The following is a 26,553-nucleotide window of genomic DNA, read 5'->3' as shown; positions in this document are numbered from 1 at the left end:
CTTCAGGTATTTATCCAATTCCCTTGTGAAGGCTGCTATTGGCTCTATATCCAGCAGCCTATCAGACCGTGAATTCCAGACCCTAACCACTCGTTGTGTAGAAGGTTTTACCTCCTGCCGCCTCTGGCTCATTTGCCAATCCCCTTAAATCTGTGCCCTCTGGTTACCCACCCTTCAGCTGTTGGAAACAGTATCTCCATATTTACTCGATCTAAACCCTTCATGGTTTTAAACAGGAGTATTGTTTAACAAGGATATTGAGTATTACGGAACCAAGTTGTGCAAATGGAGTTAAGGCTTCTTCGGCAGCATCTCCCAAACCCCCGACCTCTACCGCCTCGAAGGACCAGGGCAGCAGGTCAATGGGAACACCACCACCTCCACATTCCCCTCCCAGTCACACACCATCATGACTTGGAAATATATCGGCCATTCCTTCATCGTCGCTGGGTCACAATCCTGGAACTCCCTCCCTAACTGTGGGAGTACCCTCACCACACGGACTGCAGCGGTTCAAGGCGATGGCTCACCACCACATTCTCAAGGGGCAATAAATGCCGGCCTTGCCAGCAACACCCACATCCTGTGAATGAAAATAAATACACGAATATACCAGTACAGTCCCACAAACCCAGATCACTCACAAACAGAGAATTGCAGCTTGTGAACACGGCTCACTACAACATACACATTTCTGACACATAAGTTGCTGTGATACCTTTCCAGGGACCATCGCTGGATTTGCAAAGTGTGCTGTAGAGCTGGCAGCCTCTGCGATAATGTTGCTGCTCCGTGCTCCTGACCCATTTCCTCCTCTGTTTCTGACGGTGTCCATTTTGAAGGCACCCTGGGAAGTGGGCCTCAATTCTTCAGTCCAGTACTCAGAACTCCTCTGGGGCCAGCTTTGCCTTCTCTTGCCCAGGAGCACCAATGATAATTGTAGCCCCTTTCCTGCCCCACTCTCCCCCTCGCTGAGATCAGCTAATGTCCCTTCCCCGGATTTGACCCTCAGACACCTCCTGGTCATCACAGCTCAGCTTCTCACAGCGTCTGCCGTGGCTCAGTGCGCAGCACTCTCTCTTTCCTCTGAGTCAGAAGGTTGTGGGTTCAAGTCCCACTCCAGAGACCTGAACCCCAAATCCAGGCTGACACTCGCAGTGCAGTGCTGAGGGAGCGCTGCACTGTCAGAGGTGCTGTCTTTCAGAAGAGACGTTAAACCGAGGCCCCGTCTGCTCTCTCAGGTGGATGTAAAAGATCCCATGGCATTATTTTGAAGAAGAGAGCAGGGGAGTTATCCCCAGTGTCCTGGTCAATATTTATCCCTCAATCAACGTAACGATAAAACAGATTATTTGGTCATTATCACATTGCTGTGTGTGGGAGCTTGCTGTGCACAAATTGGCCCATTACAACAGTGACTGCACTCCAACAGTGCTTGGTTGTCTGTAAAGCGCAATGTGACGTCCTGAGATTGTGAAAGACACGACCGAATTCTGCGTCACTGGATAACCCAATGAGCAGTGTGAGACCTACGCCCTATCACCACACGAGGTTCCTGTATTTCAGCCCCATCAACAATGCTGATCTTTACCGATCACTTTGACATAGCTTCCTCCACCAGCGCTGGCCTGCTCCTGGAACGATGATGGCGATCCCAAGACGGGCACTCCGCTCCCGCTCTCCGTACACTCCCCAACGTTTGTGCTTTCTCCTTGGCACTGCTCCGCTTGTGATCTGCCCCCCGAGTCTCTGTGTTCGTCTTTGGCTGTGTGGGCAGGCTCGGAGCCGATGTGGGAACACTGCATGGTGTCACCCTGTGAAGACGACAGTGTTCCTGGCTCTGAGGCCCCTGCAGGCAGTTCGTGTTCCCCGGGGGATGGGCTCCTCTCCCCCAGCTGTCTGTCTGTGGTGGCTGCTGTCAAGCTTTCATTCTCCGCTGAGCTCACTGCTGCTACCTCCCCACAGCTGTCATGGAAGAGCAAAGTATATCAGATATCAAAGGAGGCCTCTGATAAATGTCTGGATCACAATGCAGCAAAGAATCAGGCAGCATGCAGAGAGTGCGGAGACTCTGGCCACACTCTTCCAACCCCCGTTAGATATGGGAGAGGTGCCAGAGGACTGTAGGCTTGCAAATGTCACACCCGCCTGTCAGCCTAATGTCAGTGGTGGGAAAATTTTGACAGTAATCCGGGACAAAATGAATTGCCACTTGGAAGAACATGAGTTAATGACTGTCAGTTAGCACGGATTTATTAAAGGCAAATCACGTTTGACTAACTTGATTGAGTTCTTTGCTGAAGTAATGGAGAGGGTTGATGTGTGTATCGACTTTCAAAAGACGTTTGATAAAGTGCCACATTATAGAGTTGTCAGCAAAATGAAAGCCCGTGGGATTAAAGGGCAGTGGCAGTGTGGATACATTGGCTGAGGGACAGGAAGCAGTGAGTAGTGGTGAACGGTTGTTTATCAGAATGGATGGAAACTGGTGATCCCCAGGGATTGCTATAAGGATCACTGCTCTTTGTGATATATAGTAATGGCCTGGACTTGGGTATACAGGGCATCATTTCAAAGTTTGCAGATGCCACAAGGCTTGGAAACGGTGAGGAGGATATAGACAGACTGTTGAAATGGTAGATTAAATTTAATGCAGATAAGTGTGGAGATTAATTTTAGAAGGCAGAGTGAGGAGAGGCAATATAAACAAATTGGTTCCATGTTAAAGGGGGTGCAGGAACAGCGAGACCTGGGGGTGTGTGTACACAAATCTTTAAAGGTGGCAGGACAGGTTGAGGAGGCCATTACAAAAGCATGCGGGATTCCTTGTCGTTATAAACAGAAGCATAGCGAGGAAATTATAAATCGTTGTGTGGCCCTGCTAGAGAACTGGCTCTGATTTTGTGGTCGGAGGCTTCCCGCGGGGAAATGCCACGTACCTGGTGATCCGGGGGGTATGGTGACTCGCGGTCCGGGGCTTCTCTGGCTACCCGCGTGTAGAGGCTTGCGCACCCCAGGGGCACATGTAGTCCGCAAGCACTCCTGGGATCACATGGGCCGGCCCAGCCAATGACAGAAAGGAATCCCCTTTCATACTTATGGTGATTCCCAATGTACGGAGATCCCACAAATATGTAGAGAATAACCCCAAAAATACACCACAATTCAAATAAATAAAAAAGCACCTATTTAAAATTAATTAAAATGGCATTTAATTAAATATCTAAAACAAAAATTTAATTTTTTGAAAAATAAATGTACATGTTTTCAAGGGACTAAAAGTGAACATATTTAATGTATCATTTTATTTTCATGGTTTTTTAACTCTTATGCTGGTAAAAGCAGGCCTCACAAGGAGTAAGAATTTCGGGGCATTCGCTGGGCAGAAGTTGGGGAAATAGCCCAACTCGCCGCCGCGGAGGCCCTTTCCCGGGGATGCGTTGGATCTGTCAAAGGATTCACGCCTCCTACGCACTCGTAGGGGCCGCAGATTCTGGGCACCACACTTTGGGAAGGATGTCAAGGCCTTGAGAGCGTGCAGAGGACATTTCCTCGGTGGTATCAGTGACGTGGAGATATTAGAGAAACTGGAGTTGTTCTGCTTGGAGGAGAGAAGGTTCATGGGAGATTTTATAGAGGTGTCCAAACTCATGAACGGATTTGATAGAGTAGCTGGGGACAAACTGTTTTCAGGGGTCAGTAACCAGAGGACACAGATTGAAGATAATTGGCAAAAGAGCTAGAGATGAGACGAGGAGAATGTGTTTACGCAGCGAGTTGTGATCGCGATCGCACTGCCTGAAAGGGCGGTGGAAGCAGATTCAATAGTGACTTTCAAACGGGAATTGGATAAACACTTGAAAAGGACAAATGCGTCGGGCCATGGGGAAAGAGTGGGGAGAGTGGGACTGATTGGATCGCTCTGTCACAGAGCCGGCACAGCACAGATGGGCCCAATGCCCTCCTTCTATCATTCTGTGTTTATACATTGGCTCTTGGCAAATGAGATTCAGAATTTGAGCATGAATCTCTGGTTTGATGTCCCATGAAGCCATGTATGACGATGTTTAAACACACTGCCTTGCTGTGACATGAATCATACAGACCCAGGAGGTGCCAGATTGAATCTCGAGTCCATGGCCTCGCCCCTCCCAATCTCTGAAACCTCCTCCAGACCTACAACCCTCCGTGAACTCTGTGCTCCTCCAATCCTGGCCTCCCTCACTTCTCCCACTTCCTTCACCCCACCCGTTCCTTCAGCTACTGAGGTCCCAAGCTCTGGAGCCCCCCTTAACTTCTCCGCCTCGTCTCCTCCGTGAAACATGCGACTAGCATTTCATCACCTTGTGCTACTACCTCCTTTCTGTTGGCTTGATGCCAACTTTTGTCTGTGAAGCGCCTCGGGATGTTTTAACTACATAAAGGTGCTATATAAATGCAAGTTCTTGTTTAGCTATGGTGAGTTTGCTGATCTCAGCGATGGGAGTGCTTCTCCAGATGAAGCTCTATGGGCTGAAGAAAGAATGAATGAGGTTGCCCATTCCTTACCCCCGCTCACTGAACCCCACTGGAACCCGCCTGGCTCAGCTTTTGTCCTGTCTCACCATCTAGCTCACAGATGGAGGATTTTCACTTCAATGGGATACAGGAGGCCCACAGCACATACTGTTCCACAAGTTTCACTACTTTCAGAGAAGGTTGGGGACTGAGGATTGCAAAACAAGTGACGGGGGAATTTAGCATTTTAAATGTTGTTCATTTTCTGACTGACTGAATCGCTTTCATTTCTCAATAGACGTGCGGAATTGAGACACAAAACACAGTCAGAAACACGAATCACTCAGGGGAGGAAACTGGGGAAGGACTGTACCATTATTCAAGGTCGGAGGGAGGTTCAGAATAAAAGTCCTACTTTCAAAATGATATTTCAGCCGAAGCGTTCAGTACTATTGCAGCACATGTGGTAAAGAAGGAAAGATTTAAATTAGCTTAATATTTTCTTAACTTTTATACTTTCAATCTTTACTATAAAAACCTGCCCCTTAACCCAACAGAACAGTCTGTGTGTTCACCAAATCCAATCTCCCGATCTTAGAATTTGGGAAAAAAATAACAATTGGTGTTTTTGCTCGAAACAATCTATTTCAGACCCCGGGGATGACAGATACAAGTCATGAACTGTGAGGCAGGATGTTAGATTGGGGAGGGTTAGGGGGGGATGGGCATCAGGATGTAACATTAGAAAGGGGAAATAAAATGCTCAAGTAAGAAATTGTAAGGTATTAGGTAAAATATGGAATTTGGAGCAGAGAAGGCTGAGAGGAGATTTGATCGAGGTGTTCAAAATCATGAGGGGTCTGGACAGAGAGAAACTGTTCCCATTGGCTGAAGGGTCGAGAGCCAGAGGACACAGATTTAAGGCGATTGACAGAAGAACCAAAGGCGACATGAGGGAAAAAAAATGACGCAGCGAGTGGTTAGGATCTGGAATGCACGGCCTGACAGGGTGGTGGAGGCAGAATCAATCACTGCTTTCAAAAGGGAGTTGGATAAGTGCCTGAAGGTAAACCATTTGCAGGGCTCCGGGGAAAGGGCGGGGGAGGGGGACTGGCTGAGAGCCGGCATGGGCTCGACGGGCCGAATGGCCTTCCGTGCTGTAACCATTCTATGATTCTGTGATTAATGTGTAAAGCTATATTTACAATTGAAATAAAAACTTAGTGAAAACAGGGAGTCATAATCCGGTTAATGTCCTTCAGTAATATGACTCCGATTGTAGTCAATGCAGATTTTTATATTGCGTCAATCTGCTGAGGGAGCCATGAATGAGCGCAGGACTCAGTTTTAAATGGGCAACCCCTTATTCTGAGACTATGTCCCCTAGTTCTAGATTCCCCCACAAGGGGAAACATGCTCGCTGCATCTACCCCGTCAAGCCCCCTCAGAATCTTATAAGTTTCAATAAGATCACTTCTCATTCTTCTAAACTCCAATGTGTATAGTCCCAATCTGCTCAACCTTCCTTCATATGACAACCCCTTCATCTTAGGAATCAATCTCGTGAACCTGCTCTGAACTGCCTCCAATGCAAGTATATCCCTCCTTAAATAAGGAGACCAAAACTGTACGCAGTACCCCAGGTGTGGTCTCACCAATACCCTGTACAGTTGTAGCAGGACTTCCCTGCTTTTATATTCCATCCCCCTTGCAATAAAGGCCAATATTCCATTTACCTTCCTGATCACTTGCTGTACCTGCATACTAACGTTTTGTGTTTCATGTACAAGGACCCCCAGATCCGTCTGTACTGCAGCATTTTGTAAACTCTCCCCATTTAAATAATCATTTGTTTTTTTATTTTTCTTACCAAAGTGGATAACCTCACATTTTCCCACATTATACTCCATCTGCCCAAATTTTTGCCCACTCACTTCGCTTGCCTATATCCCTTTGCAGATTCTTTCCCACCCATCTTTGTATCATCAGCAAATTTGGCTACATTACACTTGGTCCCTGATCCAAGTCATTAATGTAGATTGTCAATAGTTGTGGCCCCAGCACTGATCCCTGTGGCATCCCACTAGTTATTGTTTGCCAACCAGAAAATGACCCATTTATCCCAACTCTCTTTTCTGTTAGTTAGCCAATACTCTATCCACGCTAATATAGCACCCCCAACCCTGTGAACTTTTATCTTGTGCACTTTATCAAATGCTTTCTGGAAATCCAAATACATCACATCCACTGGTTCCCCCTTATCCATCCTGCTCGTTACATCCTCAAAGAACTCCAGCAAATTTGTCAAACATGATTTCCGCTTCATAAAACCATGCTGAATCTGCTTGAGTGCATTATGATTTTCTAAATGTCCTGCTAATGATGAACTCCAGCATTTTCCCAATGACAGATGTTAGGCTCTCTGGTCTATAGTTCCCTGCTTTCTGTCTCCCTCCTTTCTTGATTGGGGCGTTACATTTACGGTTTTCCAATCCGCTGAGACCGCCCCAGAATCCATGGAATTTTGGTAGATTACAACCAATGCATCCACTATCTCTGCAGCCACTTCTTTTAAGACCCTAGGATGTATGACATCAGGTTCAGGGGACTTGTCCACCTTTGGTCCCATTAGTTTGCCTAGTACTTTTTATCTAGTGATAGTGATTGTTTTAAGTTCCTCCCTCCCTATAGCCCCTTGATTATCAATTATTGGGATGCTTTTAGTGTCTTCTGTCGTGAAGACCGAAACAAAATATTTGTTCAAAGTATCTGCCATTTCCCTGTTTCCCATTATTAATTCCCCAGTCTCATCCTCTAAGGGACCAATGTTTACTTGAGCCACTCTCTTCCTTCTTATATACCTGTAGAAGCTCTCACTGTCTGTTTTTATATACCTGATCCCAGGCAGGATTGAGGACCAGCAGGATTGGAGGGTGGCAGATAACTGGGCCCAGACAGGGGAGAGGGGGAGAAGGAGAGGGAGAGGAAAGATGGGAGGGCATGGGGAGGGGATTCTATAGCTGGGGTCTAAGCAACTGACGGCATGGCTGCCAATTATGTGGCGAAGGGAGGAGTTGCACAAGAGGCCAGAGTCCGAGAAACTGACCATTTAAAGAGGTAAAAGGCAGAGTGATACTGCCATTGCTAGAATGTGTACATAGCTGCAGGGGCCAAGGACCCTCCGGGCAGGACCAAAGGTTCAGTTATTGAGGCTAATCAAACCCTGCGGAAAGCTACAGCTTTAGGATGGGGTCTGACTGTCTCACTCTGATAGAGTAGGCAAGGCCAGTAAGTGATTCAACGCAAGTTTTAGAATTAACCTTTAGGTATTAGGAGTCCGGGAGTTAATGTAGGTCAGCAAGGGCAGGGTGATGTGACTTAGAGTGAGTTAGGATACGGGCAGCAAAGTTTATAATGAGCTGAATGTTACATATAGTGAAAGATGGCGGGCCATTCTGGAGAGCGTTGGAATAGTCAAGTCTGGTGTAGTCTCCTGACTAAGGTCAGAATACGTGGAGCGAGAGGACAAGTCGCAGAATGGATAGTGAGCCGGCTGCAAAACACTAAACACAGAGTCGGGGTTAAAGGTCCTTCCTCAGATTGGGAAAAGGTGGGAAGCGATGTTTTCCAGATCGGTGCTGGGACCCCCACAGGATCGGTGCTGGGACTCCCCACAGGATCGGTCGGTGCTGGGACCCCCCACAGGATCGGTGCTGGGACTCCCCACAGGATTGGTCGGTGCTGGGACCCCCCACAGGATCGGTCGGTGCTGGGACCTCCCACAGGATCGGTCGGTGTTGGGACCTCCCACAGGATCGATCGGTGCTGGGACCCCCCACAGGATCGGTCAGTGCTGGGACTCCATACAGGATCGGTCGGTGCTGGGACCCCCCACAGGATCGATCGGTGCTGGGACCCCCCACAGGATCGGTCGGTGCTGGGACCCCCCACAGGATCGATCGGTGCTGGGACTCCATACAGGATCGATCGGTGCTGGGACTCCATACAGGATCGGTCGATGCTGGGACCCCCCACAGGATCGGTGCTCGGACCCCCCACAGGATCAGTGCTGGGACCCCCCACAGGATCGATCAGTGCTGGGACCACCCACAGGATCGGTGCTGGGACCCCCCACAGGATCGGTCGGTGCTGGGACCACCCACAGGATCGGTCGGTGCTGGGACCACCCACAGGATCGGTCGGTGCTGGGACCTCCCACAGGATCGGTCGGTGCTGGGACCCCCCACAGGATCGGTGCTGGGACCCCCCACAGGATTGGTCGGTGCTGGGACCCCCCACAGGATCGGTCGGTGCTGGGACCTCCCACAGGATCGGTCGGTGTTGGGACCTCCCACAGGATCGATCGGTGCTGGGACCCCCCACAGGATCGGTCAGTGCTGGGATTCCATACAGGATCGGTCGGTGCTGGGACCCCCCACAGGATCGATCGGTGCTGGGACTCCATACAGGATCGGTCGGTGCTGGGACCCCCCACAGGATCGGTGCTCGGACCCCCCACAGGATCAGTGCTGGGACCCCCCACAGGATCGGTCGGTGCTGGGACCCCCCACAGGATCAGTCGGTGCTGTGACCTGCCACAGGATCGGTCGGTGCTGGGACCCCCCACAGGATCGATCAGTGCTGGGACCACCCACAGGATCGGTCGGTGCTGGGACCCCCCACAGGATCGGTGCTGGGACCCCCCACAGGATCGGTCGGTGCTGGGACTCCCCACAGGATCGGTGCTGGGACCCCCCACAGGATCGGTCGGTGCTGGGACCCCCCACAGGATCGGTGCTGGGACCCCCCACAGGATCGGTCTGTGCTGGGACCCCCCACAGGATCGGTGCTGGGACCCCCCACAGGATTGGTCGGTGCTGGGACCCCCCACAGGATCGGTCCGTGCTGGGACCTCCCACAGGATCGGTCGGTGCTGGGACCCCCACAGGATCGGTCGGTGCTGGGACCCCCCACAGGATCGGTCGGTGCTGGGACCCCCCACAGGATCGGTCGGTGCTGGGACCCCCCACAGGATCGGTCCGTGCTGGGACCCCCCACAGGATCGGTCCGTGCTGGGACCTCCCACAGGATCGGTCGGTGCTGGGACCCCCCACAGGATCGGTCGGTGCTGGGACCTCTCACAGGATCGGTCGGTGCTGGGACCTCCCACAGGATCGGTGCTGGGACCCCCCACAGGATCGGTCGGTGCTGGGACCTCCCACAGGATCGGTTGGTGCTGGGACCTCCCACAGGATCGGTCGGTGCTGGGACCCCCCACAGGATCGGTCGGTGCTGGGACCCCCCACAGGATCGGTCGGTGCTGGGACCCCCCACAGGATCGGTGCTGGGACCCCCCACAGGATCGGTCGGTGCTGGGACCCCCCACAGGATCGGTCGGTGCTGGGACCCCCCACAGGATCGGTCGGCGCTGGGACCCCCCACAGGATCGGTGCTGGGACCCCCCACCGGATCGATCGGTGCTGGGACCACCCACAGGATCGGTCGGTGCTGGGACCTCCCACAGGATCGGTCGGTGCTGGGACCCCCCACAGGATCGGTGCTGGGACCCCCCACAGGATCAGTGCTGGGACCCCCCACAGGATCGGTCGGTGCTGGGACCTCCCACAGGATCGGTCGGTGCTGGGACCCCCCACAGGATCGGTCGGTGCTGGGACCCACCACAGGATCAGTCGGTGCTGGGACCCCCCACAGGATCGGTCGGTGCTGGGACCCCCCACAGAATCGGTCGGTGCTGGGACCTCCCACAGGATCGGTGCTGGGACCCCCACAGAATCGGTCGGTGCTGGGACCTCCCACAGGATCGGTGCTGGGACCCCCCACAGGATCGGTGCTGGGACCCCCCACAGGATCGGTCGGTGCTGGGACCCCCCACAGAATCGGTTGGTGCTGGGACCTCCCACAGGATCGGTCGGTGCTGGGACCCCCCACAGGATCGGTCGGTGCTAGGACCCCCCACAGGAGCGGTGCTGGGACCCGCACAGGATCAGTCGGTTCTGGGACCCCCCACAGGATCGGTCGGTGCTGGGACCCCCCACAGAATCGGTCGGTGCTGGGACCTCCCACAGGAGCGGTGCTGGGATCCCCACAGGATCGGTCGGTGCTGGGACCACTGTTGATCACCATTTACATTATTGATTTGAACTCGGGAATTGAAAATACAATTTCAGAATTTGCGGATGACACCAAGTTGGCGGATAGTTAATACAGAGCAGGACTGCGATACGATACAAGGAAGACATTAATAAAATTGCAGAATGGGTAATTGACAAATGAACGTCAATATAGACAAGTGTGAGGTGGTCATTGTGGTCGGAAGAATAAGGGGCCCCACATTCTGGGATAATCAGTGCCTAACTGGGGAGGAGGTGCAGAGGGATCTGGGGGGACAGATACACATCACTAAAAGTAGCGACACAGGTCAATAAACATTGGGGTTTATTTCTAGAGGGACAGAATTGAAAAGCAGAGAAGTTATTGTAAACTTGTATCAAACCTTGGAGTACTGTGAACAGTTCTGGTGTCTGTAGTATAAACAGGATATAGAGGCACTGGAGAAGGGGCAAGAAAGGTTTACTGGGATATACCAGAACAGAGAGGTTATACCCACCAGGAAAGGCTGAACAAGCGGGGGGCGCTTTTCTCCAGAAAGAGAAAACTGAGGGGTGACCTTATAGTCAAAAATTATTTTATAGGGTAGACGTAGAGAAGATGTTTCCATTTGTGGGCGAGTCCAGAACTAGCCCGCCACCACCCCCCCACCCCCCGGTCCCTCCCCTGGTACCCCCTCCCCAGTCCCCCCGCCTGTACCCACAGTTACCCTGCTGCCTAACCACCCCCCCCACCCCCCAGTCCCTGCCCCCCTCCAGTCCTCCTTCCCCCCATCCCTGCCCCCCCCCCGGTCCACCACTCCCCCCCACCCCCGGTCCTCCTGTTTCCCAGACCACCCCCCCTCCCCCGCCAACACCCTGTTTCCCAGCCCCAGCCTGAGCACCCCTCCTCCCCAGTCCCCCCGCCGGTACCCACAGTCACCCTGCTGCCTAACCCCACCCCCCGGTCCCTGCCCCCTCGGTCCACCACTACCCCCCACCCCCGGTCCTCCTGTTTCCCAGACCCCCCCCCGCCAACACCCTGTTTCCCAGCCCCAGCCTGAGCAACCCCCCCTCCCCAGACCCTTGTTTTCCAGCCTTCCCCCCCCCATAGCAGGGGTTGGTCTGAAGCTGAGAGTTACCTGTGGGTTGATGCAGAGCAGTTGCTGCCATGCTGTAAGGATGATGCTGAGACCGTTAGTGTCGAGATCCATCCCAGGCTTCCGCCTGTGATACATCCATCTCCTGCCAGACCTCCGTCACCCAGTCCCAGTTCTTCCTTTCCTTCTGATTCTGCGGCCACCCTTTCGAGCTGCTCGTTGACCGTGGCTGGGCCCAGGTACCTCTCCTCTCTCAGCTCCCCGGCCACATTCAATTCCATGTCCATGAGGCTCTGTGTACTGCTGACTCCGGGGTCGGCCGGAACATGAACTGCCTGTACACCACCCGACTGCTGACCATTCCACTCCTCTGGGCCAGATGTGACCACTGCTACATGGCTCAGTGCGGCCTCTTTGCTTCCTGTGACCTCCTGCACAGCGATCGTGTCAGTCCGCTCTGTCAAATGGTCTATCTCTTCACTCTCACCTTGTCCTGATGCAGGGGTTGGTTGTAGGGTCTCCTTTTCAGTCAATGTATCTGCATTGGAAAGACACAAGATGGGGCATTAAAACGCTCTGCTCACTCGCGGACCCCCAGTGCCGGTCTGGGAGTGTAAGCACGCTGAGCTTCGATAGGTTCAGGGAACTGTGAATTTCAAAGCATTTGAAGAGCTAAGCTCATGAGCTGAAGCTCTGGGTCTAGTCTTGCCCCTCTGACTCTGGTATATGAGTCTTTCGAGAAGCAGAGAGTCTTACTGATGATCTGATTTCTCATTTGACATGAAGCTAAGGCTTAGGAACATAGGCTGGGAATTTCCTTCAGGATTCTCCTGATAACACCGCCATAACCTCGGCTTCTATCGGGGGTTTCCGCCAAATCGTCGAGAATGTTAGGGCCGCCACTCGGGAGACTACCCAGTCACAAACTAAGGAAGTGTGGATCAAGCAATGACCATCCGATCTTTCCTTTCGCCACATCACATCCCACACAATTCACTCAATGGTGAACTGCTCAGGGACAGATCGGCAAGTTTTCTCCCCAAGGTGAATCAGGAATTCCCAATCTTACATCATACATTGAACATCCCCAATTGGCCCGGCCATTGCCATGGATTCCAGGAGAACACTGAGAATCTGCATTGATCCCTATGACCTGAAAACCACTCTGAACCAGCATTGTAGGGCTATTAATTGAGCCAATATTAGCTGATCCTAATGGAGATTTATTTCACATCTCCATGATAGTGTGGGAGGGGGGGGTGGGGGCGGAGCGGGGGGATAAATTTGAATCTGAAATCTTGTTGAAGCCTAGTTAATGCTTTGCTCACACCCTCACTGTGCAAGTTCAAGAATGACATGAGGCCCAACTCATATAGTCTGTGCCCTTCACCCTCCCAGTGCCCGACATGTAACATTTGGGGCGAGTGCAGGCTCGGGTTCCCGGGCTACCAATACACCAACCTCACAGCCTGAGTAGGTGATGGCAAAATGGTCTCCTTCCTCATCCACCGCAGCTCAAGTGGACACAGAAGAGCCACTGCAGAAGATAAAGGTACGCAGAGTCAGTGGAAATGTATTAGCATGGATAGAGAATTGGCTGCCGAACAGAAAGCAGAGAGTCGGGATAAATGGGTCCTTATCGGGTTGGAAATCGGTGGTTAGTGGTGTGCCACAGGGATCGGTCCTGGGACTACAACTGTTTACAATATACATAGATGACCTGGAAGAGGAGACAGAGTGTAGTGTAACAAAATTTGCAGATGGCATTAAGATTAGTCGGAAAGCGGGTTGTGTGGAGGACGCAGAGAGGCTGAAAAGAGATTTGGATAGGTTAAGCGAGTGGGTGAAGGTTTGGCAGATGGAATACAATGTTGGAAAGTGTGAGGTCATCCACCTTGGGGGAAAAAAAACAGTAAAAGGGAATATTATTTGAATGGGGAGAAATTACAACATGCTGCGGTGCAGAGGGACCTGGGGGTCCTTGTGCATGAAACTCTTTTAGAGTCTACCTGTAAAACAAAAAACATTATACCGTGCTACCCGCCCTGGATGACACAGCAGACATTTACTAGGCCCCTTTTTTTTTTCCTTTTTTGTGGGTTTTCTTTTGTGTTTTTCTTTTTTTTGGTTTTTTTTTTGGGCACTAAAATCACATTTTTCCCCAGTGCCCCCTATAAAAGGGAAGGGGGACACTAAAAGCACCGGCAATTAAAACAAATTAAACTTAAAAACGTAAAATCAAATTAAAATTTGGTTGCCGGGCGTGATGATGCACTCCAGTCCCTCCGGTGCCTCCTTGTGCATGAAACTCTTTTGAGTTTACCTGCAAAACATAAAGACATTAAACGGTGCCACCCGACCTGGGTGACACTCCAGACATTTACAAGGCCCTTTTTTTTTTTTTGTGTTTTTTTTTTTGGGCACTAGAATCACAATTTTCCCCAGTGCCCCCTATAAAAGGAGAGGGGGACACTAAAAGCACCGGCAATTAAAACAAATTAAACTTTAAAACGTAAAATCAAATTAAAATTTGGTTGCCGGGCGTGATGATGCACTCCAGTCCCTCCGGTGCCTCCTTGTGCATGAATCCCAAAAAGTTAGTTTGCAGGTGCAGCAGGTAATCAGGAAGGCGAATGGAATGTTGGCCTTCATTGCGAGAGGGATGGAATACAAAAGCAGGGAGGTCCTTCTGCAACTGTATAAGACCGCACCTGGAGTACTGCGTGCAGTTTTGGTCACCTTACTTAAGGAAGGATATACTGGCTTTGGAAGGGGTACAGAGACGATTCACTCGGCTGATTCCGGAGATGAGGGGGTTACCTTATGATGATAGATTGAGTAGACTGGGTCTTTACTCGTTGGAGTTCAGAAGGATGAGGGGTGATCTTATCGAAACATTTAAAATAATGAAAGGGGTAGACAAGATAGAGGCAGAGAGGTTGTTTCCACTGGTCAGGGAGACTAGAACTAGGGGGCACAGCCTCAAAATATGGGGGAGCCAATTTAAAACCGAGTTGAGAAGGAATTTTTTCTCCCAGAGGGTTGTGAATCTGTGGAATTCTCTGCCCAAGGAAGCAGTTGAGGCTAGCTCATTGAATGTATTCAAGTCACAGATAGATTTTTAACCAATAAGGGAATTAAGGGTTATGGGGAGTGGGCGGGTAAGTGGAGCTGAGTCCACGGCCAGATCAGCCATGATCTTGTTGAATGGCGGAGCAGGCTCGAGGGGTTAGATGGCCCACTCCTGTTCCTAAGTCTCATGTTCTTATGTTCTTATGTTCACCCCTGCCGGAGTGAGCAGGAAATATTTGAGACGGGCTTGGACATCCATCCAACCACCTTGGTGCCTGGAGTAATCATTCCGGCTTCACACATGTACACATGTGCATCCTCATCCAAACTGGGAGTTCCATTTCTGACCCAGCTGCCAAAGGGTTGGGTTGGCTAGAGGCAGGAGACTTGTACACACTCTCAAACATAATTGGAGGGCGTGGAAAAAGGCAGCGAGATGATGCTAGGAATTAGATCTTCAAATGATGGAGAGATATTTTCAGAAAATTGTGAGTTAACATGAACCCGGTCCAAATGGGAAGGGTCATGGTCCAGGTCTGAATGGGAGGGGTCACGGTCTGAATGGGAGGGGTCATGGTCACGGACTGAATGGGAGGGGTCACGGTCTGAATGGGAGGGGTCATGGTCACGGACTGAATGGGAGGGGTCACGGCCACGGACTGAATGGGAGGGGTCACGGTCTGAATGGGAGGGGTCATGGTCTGAATGGGAGGGGTCACGGTCTGAATGGGAGGGGTCATGGTCACAGACTGAATGGGAGGGGTCACGGTCTGAATGGGAGGGGTCATGGTCACAGACTGAATGGGAGGGATCACAGTCTGAATGGGAGGGGTCATGGTCACGGTCTGAATGGGAGGGGTCACGGTCACGGTCTGAATGGGAGGGGTCACGGTTTAGGATTGAATGGGAGGGGTCATCGTCACGGTCTGAATGGGGGGGGGTCACGGTTTTGGAGTGAATGGGAAAGGTCACGGTCTAGAATTGAATGGGAGGGGTCACAGACGCAGTCTGAAGCTCCTTTAAACAATAACTGGATAACTATCTAGTCATGAATGGGATCAGAGATCTCAAGGCAAGGTTCAAAATAGATAATCACACAGCCATATACTCTGGAATAGGATGGTCTCTGTATGTGGAAGGTAATGTTCTCTGTAGAATGGTCAGTTAGAATACTTCAATGTGGGTTATTAGGCCAGATGAGCTAATATTGATCATCTTCGTGGATCAGAGAGAATCTTGCAGTTTTCCCTCAAGTTAATTGATGCGTTAGGCAGACCAATAAACTGGATAGATTCTATGAATTGGGCAGCGTCTATGGGTTGGCGAGAGACTGTGGGTTGGCGAGAGGCTGTGGGTTGTGCAGTATCTAATGGTTGGGCTGTGTCTATGTGCTGGGCAGAGTCGATGGGTTGGGCATAGTCTAAGGGTTGGGAAGAGTCTGTGGGTTCGGGAGTATCTATGGGTTGGGCGGGTTGGGCAGAGTCCGTGGGTTGCGCAGATGCCACACCAACTCATATCCGACCAATCATATATGATAGATGATTTCTAAAAGTGTCATAGAAATAATGCTGGCCTAATGAAAATCGTTGCAATGCACATTGGCCCTGGAATTCCGTTCGACCTCTTCCTGCGGGGAAATGACCGAAAAAAAACAATAAGATATGCACTGACCTACTGCTACTGCGACTGTCTGAACTTCCGAGCCTGAGGCCCAGAGGTGACTGCGTGCACAGCTCGTGCACGTGGGGACGTGCGCAGGCCGGGACCTAGTGACAGCAGCCAATCAGGTACAGTATAGTTTCTCATTCATAGCAATAGGAGTTCTGTAAGTACCGAACTCCTATTGCTATGAATGAGAAAACCCCCCAAACACTTAAGAACTCATAAAAAATAGAAAATAAAGTATGCAATTAACATGCATTTAAATTTAAGTTGTTATGAAAAAAGTATCCCGACTTAAAACATTTTTTTTATTAACACTTAATATAAACTTACTGTAATGGGGAGGCTTTTTAAACATAAAAAGTGCTTTTATAACTTTATATTTTTTTGTATGTATATTTTTAACCACTTGCGCCTGTAACAGTAGGGACATGCCTGCTTTTCCAGGCGCAGGACTTTAAAGGACATTTGCAGGGCAAGATATTCGTAAATATCGGAAATCTTATCGTGCAAGTGTCCTCGCTCCCGATTTGCGCGAGATTTGTCAAGACCAAAAACCTGACAGATGGGAAATGTTGATTTCCAGCCCAAGCGCATTGCGCGTTGGAAACTGGCTTTTCCGATGCCTTCCTCGGTCTGTAGGAACTTCTTACGGATCCGGGACATCAGAATTTCAGGGCTAATGTGTTGATGGTCATGAAATGTGATGTCTGTGATGATTTTGAGAGCTGTGGTGCTTTTGTTATGCATATGCTGTGTGTAGCGCTGGACTCACCTTGTCACCCTAGCACCCCCTTCTCCTCTAACCTCATTTGTGTCTTGCAGCTCAGCCAGCAGCGCTGCCCCAGGCAAGGCCACAGAGGCCAGAAGGTGGGGGCGCGGGGCAGGAGTCGGTGGACGATCCTACTACATCTGGTGCTGAGGAGCTCCGATTGTCGCCCGTCAATCCGCTGGGTCTGTTCTCCACAGATGAGAGCACAGACTTTGAAGAACCTGCATCGCCACGCTCCAGAACCCATTCCACCCCAAGGCCATCGAATGGTCCTCCAGTCATTCCTGCCTCCACTATGGAGGTGCTGGCCCCAAGCACCTCTCCATAGGGTTCCTCATTTGTCCCCAGGACGGCGCCGACCCCGTGGAGGTCTCGTGGATGCAGCAGATCTGTACCACAAGCGTGCCTTGACAGCGGAGAGATGGTACAGTTGTCTAGGAGGACTGTAGACATTGATGACCAGCTCATCGAAGCTTTGGGGGGGCATATCCCGACAGCTGGCCACCATGACCAAGTACATTCCGCGGATGGCAGAGGCCCTGGATGCGATAGCCAGGAACACTGCTGGCACAGGCCTCCCAGTGGTCCCCGAGCGCGGCACTCCACCCCTAGGTCCTGCACTGCCTCTGCTAATGACAGATGAGAGCAAGGACCAAGATCCTGCTTCTGCATCAGAGAATGTTGCCCCCACGGCACCCCCCCGCTCCCGTACCCATGCAACCACCGCATCTGCCTTCATCCCCTCCAATGAGGCACCGCCTGAGGAGCTCCTCGGCCAGGCGCTGTGGAGCGACGAGGGGAAGTGATAGAAGTGGGGAGAAGGAGAGAGGGGAGGGGCGCAGGTGATGGCTGTGTTATATCTCCATCTGGGTGTATGAAATTTGTTGCAATGTATGGGGGCTGGGGACCACGCTCCTGCTTTGCCTTTGTATTCTGTGTTGCTGGACATGTTGAACATGTGATTGATGTCAATGGTGAAAAAAGCAGAGTGTTGGCAGGGGTTGGGTGTTATTGGCTGTGTTATTTATGATTTCAGACCAATGTTGGCAGTAAACTTTTGTTATTTAACATAACCTTGTTGTGCATTGTCTCAGATAGCTGGTGATTCCTTAACACGAAAGGGCTAAATACAACTTAAGATCAATCAACGTAAACTTTAACGGGCACCAAGGTGATGGGCACCATTGATGTCTGAGCTGCACACACACAACAGTGTGTCAGTGTTGTCACTCACATCAGCGCTCTTTCAGGCAAATCTTTCCAATATCAGCTCCTCACGTAAGAGTAGGATTTAACAAATGCCAGCCACACCGCTGGCGTCCGTTCAGAACAGTTCCACTTTTTGTGGGCAGCTTTTTGAGCGGGCGATATTGTGTGCGAGGTGGTGAAATTGACACTGGACGATCTCCATGGCTGCTAGTTTGGGTAAATATGCTCTTTGTGACAAAAAACAGTGGCCGGGCGTTATTATTGAATCTCAGCGTTAAACCCATGCGGAAAGTAATGCTGGGCGATATTATGGCCATTGAATTCGCCCTTTCTGCTGATTCCGCCTCCAAAAAGTGGGCGGGTGGTGATATTTGTTCTCGCCGTTAAGCCCATTGGGAAAATAACGCTCAGCAATAAGTCTCCTAAAAAAGCCCATCAGTTTCCATTTTGTGCCAGAATGGGTGATATATGGGCGTTATATGTCATTTCAGCAGTAAAATGGGTGTTAAGTGGGCGTTAAGCAGTCAAAAAATGTGGAGGTTCTAGCCCTACATGACAGAATCAATAGTGCCTATTCAACTGGAGGAAACATCCTTATTGTAAGAGTTTGAAACGCCGAGACAGAGAGACAGACACGGCGATTAGTTCAGTCTGTTGTTTTGTGAATGACACTGCAAGTCTGGCTGAGGAATTTCTAACCAGTCCCAGCAGCAGGTGCAGATCTATAAACAGGACGGGTCTGACAGATGCCCTTTGAGTGGGTCGGTGTGGAAGTGTATCGTCCACACAATGGGAAGAAGACTGTGCTCAATCCCATATCTCCGGACCGAGACAAGGAGAGCTGTGTCTATACATCATTCACAAACTACACTCTAGATCGAGCCTTTATTATTTTGCCTCTCAAGGAGGTGCTCAAAAAGAAAATAATGTGATACAGAACCAGTTCATACCCCTGAGGGACACCAGATCCACTTGCCAAACAAAAGCCATGGACAACAAAAGAGGCGAGGGACAACATAAAATTAAATGTCAGAGCATCCAAAGATGCAAAAACTAGCAGCGATCCTGGCAATTGAGAGAGATACAGAGAACAACAGTAGGTGACAAAACAGACAGCAAGAGGGAATGTGTGAAGAAACTTGCAAGGGATATCAAAATCAACACAAATGTTTTTACAATTTTATTAGAACAAGAGGGTGGGGTTAGGAGCAATGTGGGTCCCTTAAAAACCGAAAGCGGCGATATTGTCAATGATAAGGGAATGGTGGACATGTTGAATAATGACTTTGTGTCAGTATGTACAGCAGAGGAAGAGGATAGCGTGCCGGACATCCCAATAAACTAATATTCAATCAGGGACGGGGACTCACCAAAATTAACGAGGATTGGGTAATTTTCAAAAGCCAACAGAGAACGACTAAAAAATGATTGAGAGGGCAGATAGATTATGAAAGTAAACTAGCACGAAATATAAAAACAGATAGCAAGAGTTTCTACAGGTACATAGAAAGGAAAAGAGTGGCTAAAGTAAATGTTGGTCCCGTAGAGGATGAGACTGGGGAATTAATAATGGGTAACAGGGAAATGGCAGAGAGGTCGAACAAATATTTTGTATCGGTCTTCACGGTAGAAGACACTAAAAACATCCCACTCGTGGATAATCAAGGGGCTATAGGTAGGGACGAACTTGATACAATCACTATCACTAATGAAATAGTACTCGGTAAAACAAGAGTCTCATCGCCGAGAGCATGGAGAAACCAAGCGCAGGCAACGGAAGGAGCGTGCGGCAAATCTGTCCCACCCACCCTTCCCTCAACGACTATCTGTCCCACCTGTGACAGACTGTGGTTCTCGTATTGGGCTGTTCAGTCACCTAAGGACTCATTCTAAGAGTGGAAGCAAGTCTTCCTCGATTCCGAGACACTGCCTATGATGAGTACTCGGTAAAATAATGAGACTAAAGGCGGACAAGTCCCCTGGACCTGATGGCCTGCATCCTAGGGTCTTAAGAGAAGTGGCTGCAGAGATCGTGGATGCATTGGTTGTAATCTACCAAAATTCCCTGGATTCTGGAGAGGTCCCAGCAGATTGGAAAACTGCAAATATAACGCCCCTATTTAAAAAAGGAGGCAGACAAAAAGCACAAAACTATAGACCAGTTAGCCTAACATCTGAGGTTGGGAAAATGCTTTTTATTAAGGAAGCAGTAGCGGGACATTTGAAAAAGCATAATTCGATCAAGCAGAGTCAGCATGGTTTTATAGAAACATAGAAATTTAAAGCGCAGAAGGCGGCCATTTCGGCCCATCGTGTCTGTTGTGTATGCATGCCTTTTTACTGTGTGATGTCTGTAACACTGTAAGCAACATTGAATGTACCTTTGTACTGTACACACCTTACCGGTACACTAGAGGGTGCTGTTGCTGGAGACCCAGGGGTTGCCGGCACACGGCAGGTAACCCAGTATAAAAAGGAACAAACAGCTTGTTGTTGGCACTCAGGAGTTGCTAATAAAGGACTACATGTCTACACAGTTTAAGTATCATACCCTGCCTCGTGGAGTCATTACTAAAGGTGCCTACATACACTACAACTGGCGACGGGAATACAGGATCACGAACTACACGCTCAACATGTCTAACCTCAGCAACTTTCAGCAATTTACAGAGGGGGAGGATTGGGATGCTTTTGTGGAAAGATTGGAACACTTCTTCATAGCCAATGACCTGGACGGGGACACACCGACTACCGAACAAACGCAGGGCCATGCTGCTTAGCAGTTGTGGCCCACCATCTATGGTCTCGTCAGGGACTTCGTCGGGAACTTACTAGCCCCGGAGAAGACAACCACCAAGAGCTATGAGGAACTTGTAACAATCATACAGGAACAACTAAAACCGAAAGAAAGCATCCTCACAGCCAGGCACCGGTTCTACACTTACCGGCGACCTGAGGGCCAAGAAATTGCCAAGTATGCTGCATACTTAAGAAGACTAGCTGCACCATGTGAGTTTGGCGACCGCTTTAATGAAGCACTAAGGGACATATTTGTCATCGGAATCGGCCACGAAGGCCTCCTACACAAATTGCTCTCGGCTAACATTACGGTTACCTTATAGAAGGCAATTCAAGTGAGCCAGGCCTACATGGTTTCGGCCAGCGACTCAGGCGAATACTGACCCAGGACTCGCCACATGGGGCAAACCGGATGGCCCCGTGCTGGCTCTGTGGAGGAAACCACAGGGCCCACCAGTGCCGCTACAAAGACTATGCATGCAAAGGCTGCAAAGAAAAAGGGCACCTTCGGAGAATGTGCAGAAAGGGCTGTGCTCACTGTGTCTCTGATGAGTTGGCTAATCACCGGGGCTCCGACACAGATGAAGATGAAGCTGCTCAAACCCTGGAAGAAGAGTATGGAATCTTTACCTGCTCCACCGGAAGTTCTCCGTAGATGATGGAAGTGGACATCGATGGGGTCCCAGTCTCCATGGAGATCGACACAGGGGTGAGCCAGTCTGTGATGAGCCAAAAGACCTTTGAAAAAATTTGGAGGAATCCTGCCACTCGACCAAAACTGTCTCCTGTCCAGGCAAAGCTGCTCACCTACACCAAAGGTAAAATCCAAATCGTTGGCAGTGCAGATGTCCAGGTCTCCCAGGACGGCGTGTTGAGCAAACTCCCCCTGTGGATTGTAGCTGGCGATGGTCCCACGCTGCTGGGCAGGAATTGGATGAACCGGGTCCACATCAGGCGAAGTGGTGCTGTGCAAGAAAAGACCACCACAGCCTACCTGCAGCAAGACCACAGAATGACTGCAGCACCACAAGCATGTGGAAGAAAATACCACCACAAGCTGTCTGCAACAAGACCACAAGAACGTGGAAGAAAGGAGCATCACAAAATGGCTGCTACTTGGTGAGCAGCAGACCTGCATTCAAAATGCGAGTCAACATGGGGGAGCATCATGTGACATCGAATGGCCAATCGGATTTGAAAGTTTCCTTAAAGGAGACTGGTAACATAAAAAATTTAAGGGGAAGTTCCAACTGTTTGAGAACACGGACTTTAAAGCTAAAGATGCAATTAAAGGGTGCAAGTATGAAAATGTATGCAATGTAACCATGAATTGTGATGCTGGTTTAATTAATGTGACTAATGAGATGAATGCAGTTGTCAGTAAGGTTGAGAACAAGTTTATTATGCTTAACAATAATGATAAAGAATGTGAAATGCCTAATGTAACCATGTCTGTTGAAACCAGGACACCCAAAAGTGATGCAAATACTAGAATGTGTAATGCAGGCTTGACTATGTGTGATCAAAGCCAAGGTGTCATGTATACCGGTAGGACACTGCCAAAGGACATTGGGTCCTACAGGGACCATGCTGATGCCAATGGAATCCCCCTGTGGGAGACCCCCAGGTCCAGCAGGCTACCTGACCATGTAGCCTGGACCTTTGGAATGAATGTGATGCCCCTTGCAGGACAAACATACATGCAGTGGGAGCAGACCCACTACAGGGACAGTGGTCAATGGGCAGCCCAGCCACCACCAATGGCAACCTGCACCAGACCAGCCCTACAGCCCCTGGCCACCAGGGCCAACACCAGAAGCATCCCTGGCAAACCCTGGGAATACCTTACCCTCATCCCCATTGGTGGACAAGGAGCCCACCCAGTCTTGTGGCCCTGCCCACCACCCCACAACTACCCATATCACAGTGTATACACACCACCCACTGCTGCCGTGGCTACCTCCCCGAGGGATCCCACAACAGTGCCACTCGCTTGGTTTGTGTGTGAGGGAGAGCAAACGTACGAGGCCAGCCTCAAGCACAGGGGTCACACCTGGCAACCACACAACACTCACCACAACCTCCCATAGCCCACCACTGATCACCTCCCCTGGTCATGACAATAAGGATATGAAAAATGCTCAGGGGGGAGTATTGTTGTGTATGCATGCCTGTTTACTGTGTGATGTCTGTAACACTGTATGCAACATTGAATATACCCTTATACTGTACAAACCTTACCGGTAAACTGGAGGGTGCTGTTGCTGGAGACCCAGGGGTTGCCGGCACACGGCAGGTAATCCAGTATAAAAAGGAACACACAGTTTGTTGTTTGCACTCCGGAGTTGCTAATAAAGGACTACAAGTCTGCAGAGTTTAAGTATCATACCCTGCCTCGTGGAGTCATTACTAAAGGTGCCTACATACACCACAGTGTCCGCACCGGCCAACAAAGAGCCGCACGGCCCTTGGTCAGCAGCCCTAAAGGTTACATATAAACCTATGAACAATGATGGAAAGGCAAAGAGCACCCAACTCAAACAGTCGGCCTCACAGAACTGTGACACCCCTTATACTGAAACATTCTACACTACACCCCAACCGGAGCCATGTGATCTCCTGGGAGAGGCAAAAACCAGATAAAAACCCAGGCCAATTTAGGGGAAAAAAATCAATACTAGTCCAGGAGATCATAGAAACATAGAAAATAGGTGCAGGAGTAGGCCATTCGGGCCTTCGAGCCGGCACCACCATTCAACAAGACCATGGCTGATCATTCCCTCAGTACCCCTTTCCTGCATTCTCTCCATATCCCTTGATCCCTTTAGCCGTAAGAGCCATATCTAACTCCCTCTTGAATATATCCAATGAACTGGCATCAACAACTCTCTGCGGCAGGGAATTCCACAGGTTAAAAAATCTCTGAGTGAAGAAGTTTCTCCTGATTTCAGTCTTAAATGGCCTAGCCCTTATCCTAAGATTGTGTCCCCTGGTTCTGGACTTCCCCAACATCGGGAACATTCTTCCCGCATCTAACTTGTCCAGTCCCGTCAAAATTTTATAAGTTTCTATGAGATCCCCTCTCATCCTTCTAAACTCCAGTGAATAAAGGCCCAGTCGATCCAGTCTCTCCTCATATGTCAGTCCAGCCAAACCGGGAATCAGTCTGGTGAACCTTCGCTGCACTCCTTCAATAGCAAGAACCTCCTTCCTCAGATTAGGAGACCAAAACTGAACACAATATTCCAGGTGAGGCCTCACCAAGGCCCTGTACAACTGTAGTAAGACCTCCCTGCTCCTATACTCAAATCCCCTCGCCATGAAGGCCAACATACCATTTGCTTTCTTCACCGCCTGCTGTACCTGTGTGGCAACTTTCAAAGACTGATGAACCATGACACCCAGGTCTCGTTGCACCTCCCCTTTTCCTAATCTGCCGCCATTCAGATAATATTCTGTCTTCGTGTTTTTGCCCTCAAAGTGGATAACCTCACATTTATCCACATTATACTGCATCTGCCATGCATTTGCCCACTCACCTAACCTGTCCAAGTCACCCTGCAGCCTCTTAGCGTCCTCCTCACAGCTCACACCGCCACCCAGTTTAGTGTCATCTGCAAACTTGGAGATATTACACTCAATTCATTCATCCAAATCATTGATGTATATTATAAAGAGCTGGGGTCCCAGCACTGAGCCCTGCGGCACTCCACTAGTCACTGCCTGCCATTCTGAAAAGGACCCATTTATCCCAACTCTCTACTTCCTGTCTGCCAACCAGTTCTCTATCCACATCAGTATATTACCCCCAATACCATGTGCTTTGATTTTGCACACCAATCTCTTGTGTGGAACCTTGTCAAAAGCCTTTTGAAAGTCCAAATGCATCACATCCACTGGTTCTCCCTTGTCCACTCTACTAGTTACATCCTCAAAAAATTCCAGAAGATTTGTCAAGCATGAATTCCCCTTCATAAATCCATGCTGATTTGGACCGATCCTGTCACTGCTTTCCAAATGCGCTGCTATTTCGTCCTTAATAATTGATTCCAACATTTTCCCCATTACTGATGTCAGGCTAACCGGTCTATAATTACCCATTTTCTCTCTCCCTCCCTTTTTAAAAAGTGGTGTTACATTAGTTACTCTCCAGTCCATAGGAACTGATCCAGAGTCGATAGACTGTTGGAAAATGATCACCAATGAATCCACTATTTCTAAGGCCACTTCCTTAAGTACTCTGGGATGCAGACTATTAGGCCCCAGAGATTTATCGGCCTTCAATCCCATCAGTTTCCCTAACACAATTTCCCGCCTAATAAGGATATCCTTCAGTTCCTCCTTCTCACTAGACCCTCGGTCCCCTAGTATTTCCGGAAGGTTATTTGTGTCTTCCTTCGTGAAGACAGAACCAAAGTATTTGTTCAATTGGTCTGCCATTTCTTTGTTCACCATTACAAATTCACCTGAATCTGACTGCAAGGGACCTACGTTTGTCTTCACTAATATGTTTCTCTTCACATATGTATAGAAGCTTTTGCAGTCAGTTTTTATGTTCCCGGCAAGCTTCTTCTTGTACTCTATTTTCCCCCTCTTAAATTAAACCCTTTGTTCTCCTCTGCTGAATTGTAAATTTCTCCCAGTCCTCAGGTTTGCTGCTTTTTCTGGCCAATTTATATGCCTCTTACTTGGATTTAACACTATCCTTAATTTCCCTTGTTAGCCATAGTTGAGCCACCTTCCCAGTTTTATTTTACTCCAGACAGGAATGTATAATTGCTGAAGTTCATCCATGTGATCTTTAAATGTTTGCCATTGCCTATCCACCGTCGACCCTTTAAGTATCATTTGCCAGTCTATTCCAGCCAATTCACGCCTCATGCCGTCAAAGTTTAACTCCTCCCCAACAGCACTAGTAAACAGTCCCCCTTGGACATTGGTTCCGTTCCTGCCCAGGTGCAGACCGTCTGGTTTGTACTGGTCCCACCTCCCCCAGAACCGGTTCCAATGTCCCAGGAATTTGAATTCCTCCCTTCTGCACCACTCCTCAAGCCACGTATTCATCTGAGCTATTCCTGCGATTCATACTCTGACTAGCACGTGGCACTGGTAGCAATCCTGAGATTACTACTTTTGAGGTCCTACTTTTTAATTTAGCTCCTAGCTCCCTAAATTCGTCTTGTAGGACCTCATCCCATTTTTTACCTATATCGTTGGTACCTATATGCACCACAACAACTGACTGTTCACCCCCACTTTTCAGAATGTCCTGCACCCACTCCGAGACATCCTTGACCCTTGCACCAGGGAGGCAACTTACCATTCTGGAGTCTCG

The 26,553-nt window shown here is 49.7% G+C and overlaps 2 protein-coding genes across 2 annotated transcripts in view; both read right to left on the bottom strand.

Moving 5' to 3' along the window:
* Nucleotides 1-12,105, bottom strand: part of LOC139277448 (myosin light chain kinase family member 4-like) — a 176,667-nt gene extending 164,562 nt beyond the window's left edge. Inside the window, exons 1-2 of the mRNA XM_070895919.1 lie at nucleotides 11,747-12,105; nucleotides 1,592-1,965 (exon numbers count right to left, since the gene is read on the bottom strand). Of these exons, the coding sequence (XP_070752020.1) occupies nucleotides 1,592-1,965; nucleotides 11,747-11,991 (619 nt within the window). The 5' untranslated portion in view covers nucleotides 11,992-12,105. The remainder of the gene's footprint in view (nucleotides 1-1,591; nucleotides 1,966-11,746) is intronic.
* Nucleotides 12,096-26,553, bottom strand: part of LOC139276855 (uncharacterized) — a 41,325-nt gene continuing 26,867 nt past the window's right edge. The window contains exons 3-4 of the mRNA XM_070894853.1: nucleotides 12,192-12,242; nucleotides 12,096-12,103 (exon numbers count right to left, since the gene is read on the bottom strand). Of these exons, the coding sequence (XP_070750954.1) occupies nucleotides 12,096-12,103; nucleotides 12,192-12,242 (59 nt within the window). The remainder of the gene's footprint in view (nucleotides 12,104-12,191; nucleotides 12,243-26,553) is intronic.

This window comes from Pristiophorus japonicus, chromosome 12, assembly GCF_044704955.1.
Source record: "Pristiophorus japonicus isolate sPriJap1 chromosome 12, sPriJap1.hap1, whole genome shotgun sequence".
Lineage (NCBI taxonomy): Eukaryota > Metazoa > Chordata > Chondrichthyes > Pristiophoridae > Pristiophorus > Pristiophorus japonicus.
This window is presented reverse-complemented; position numbering and strand designations above follow the sequence as displayed.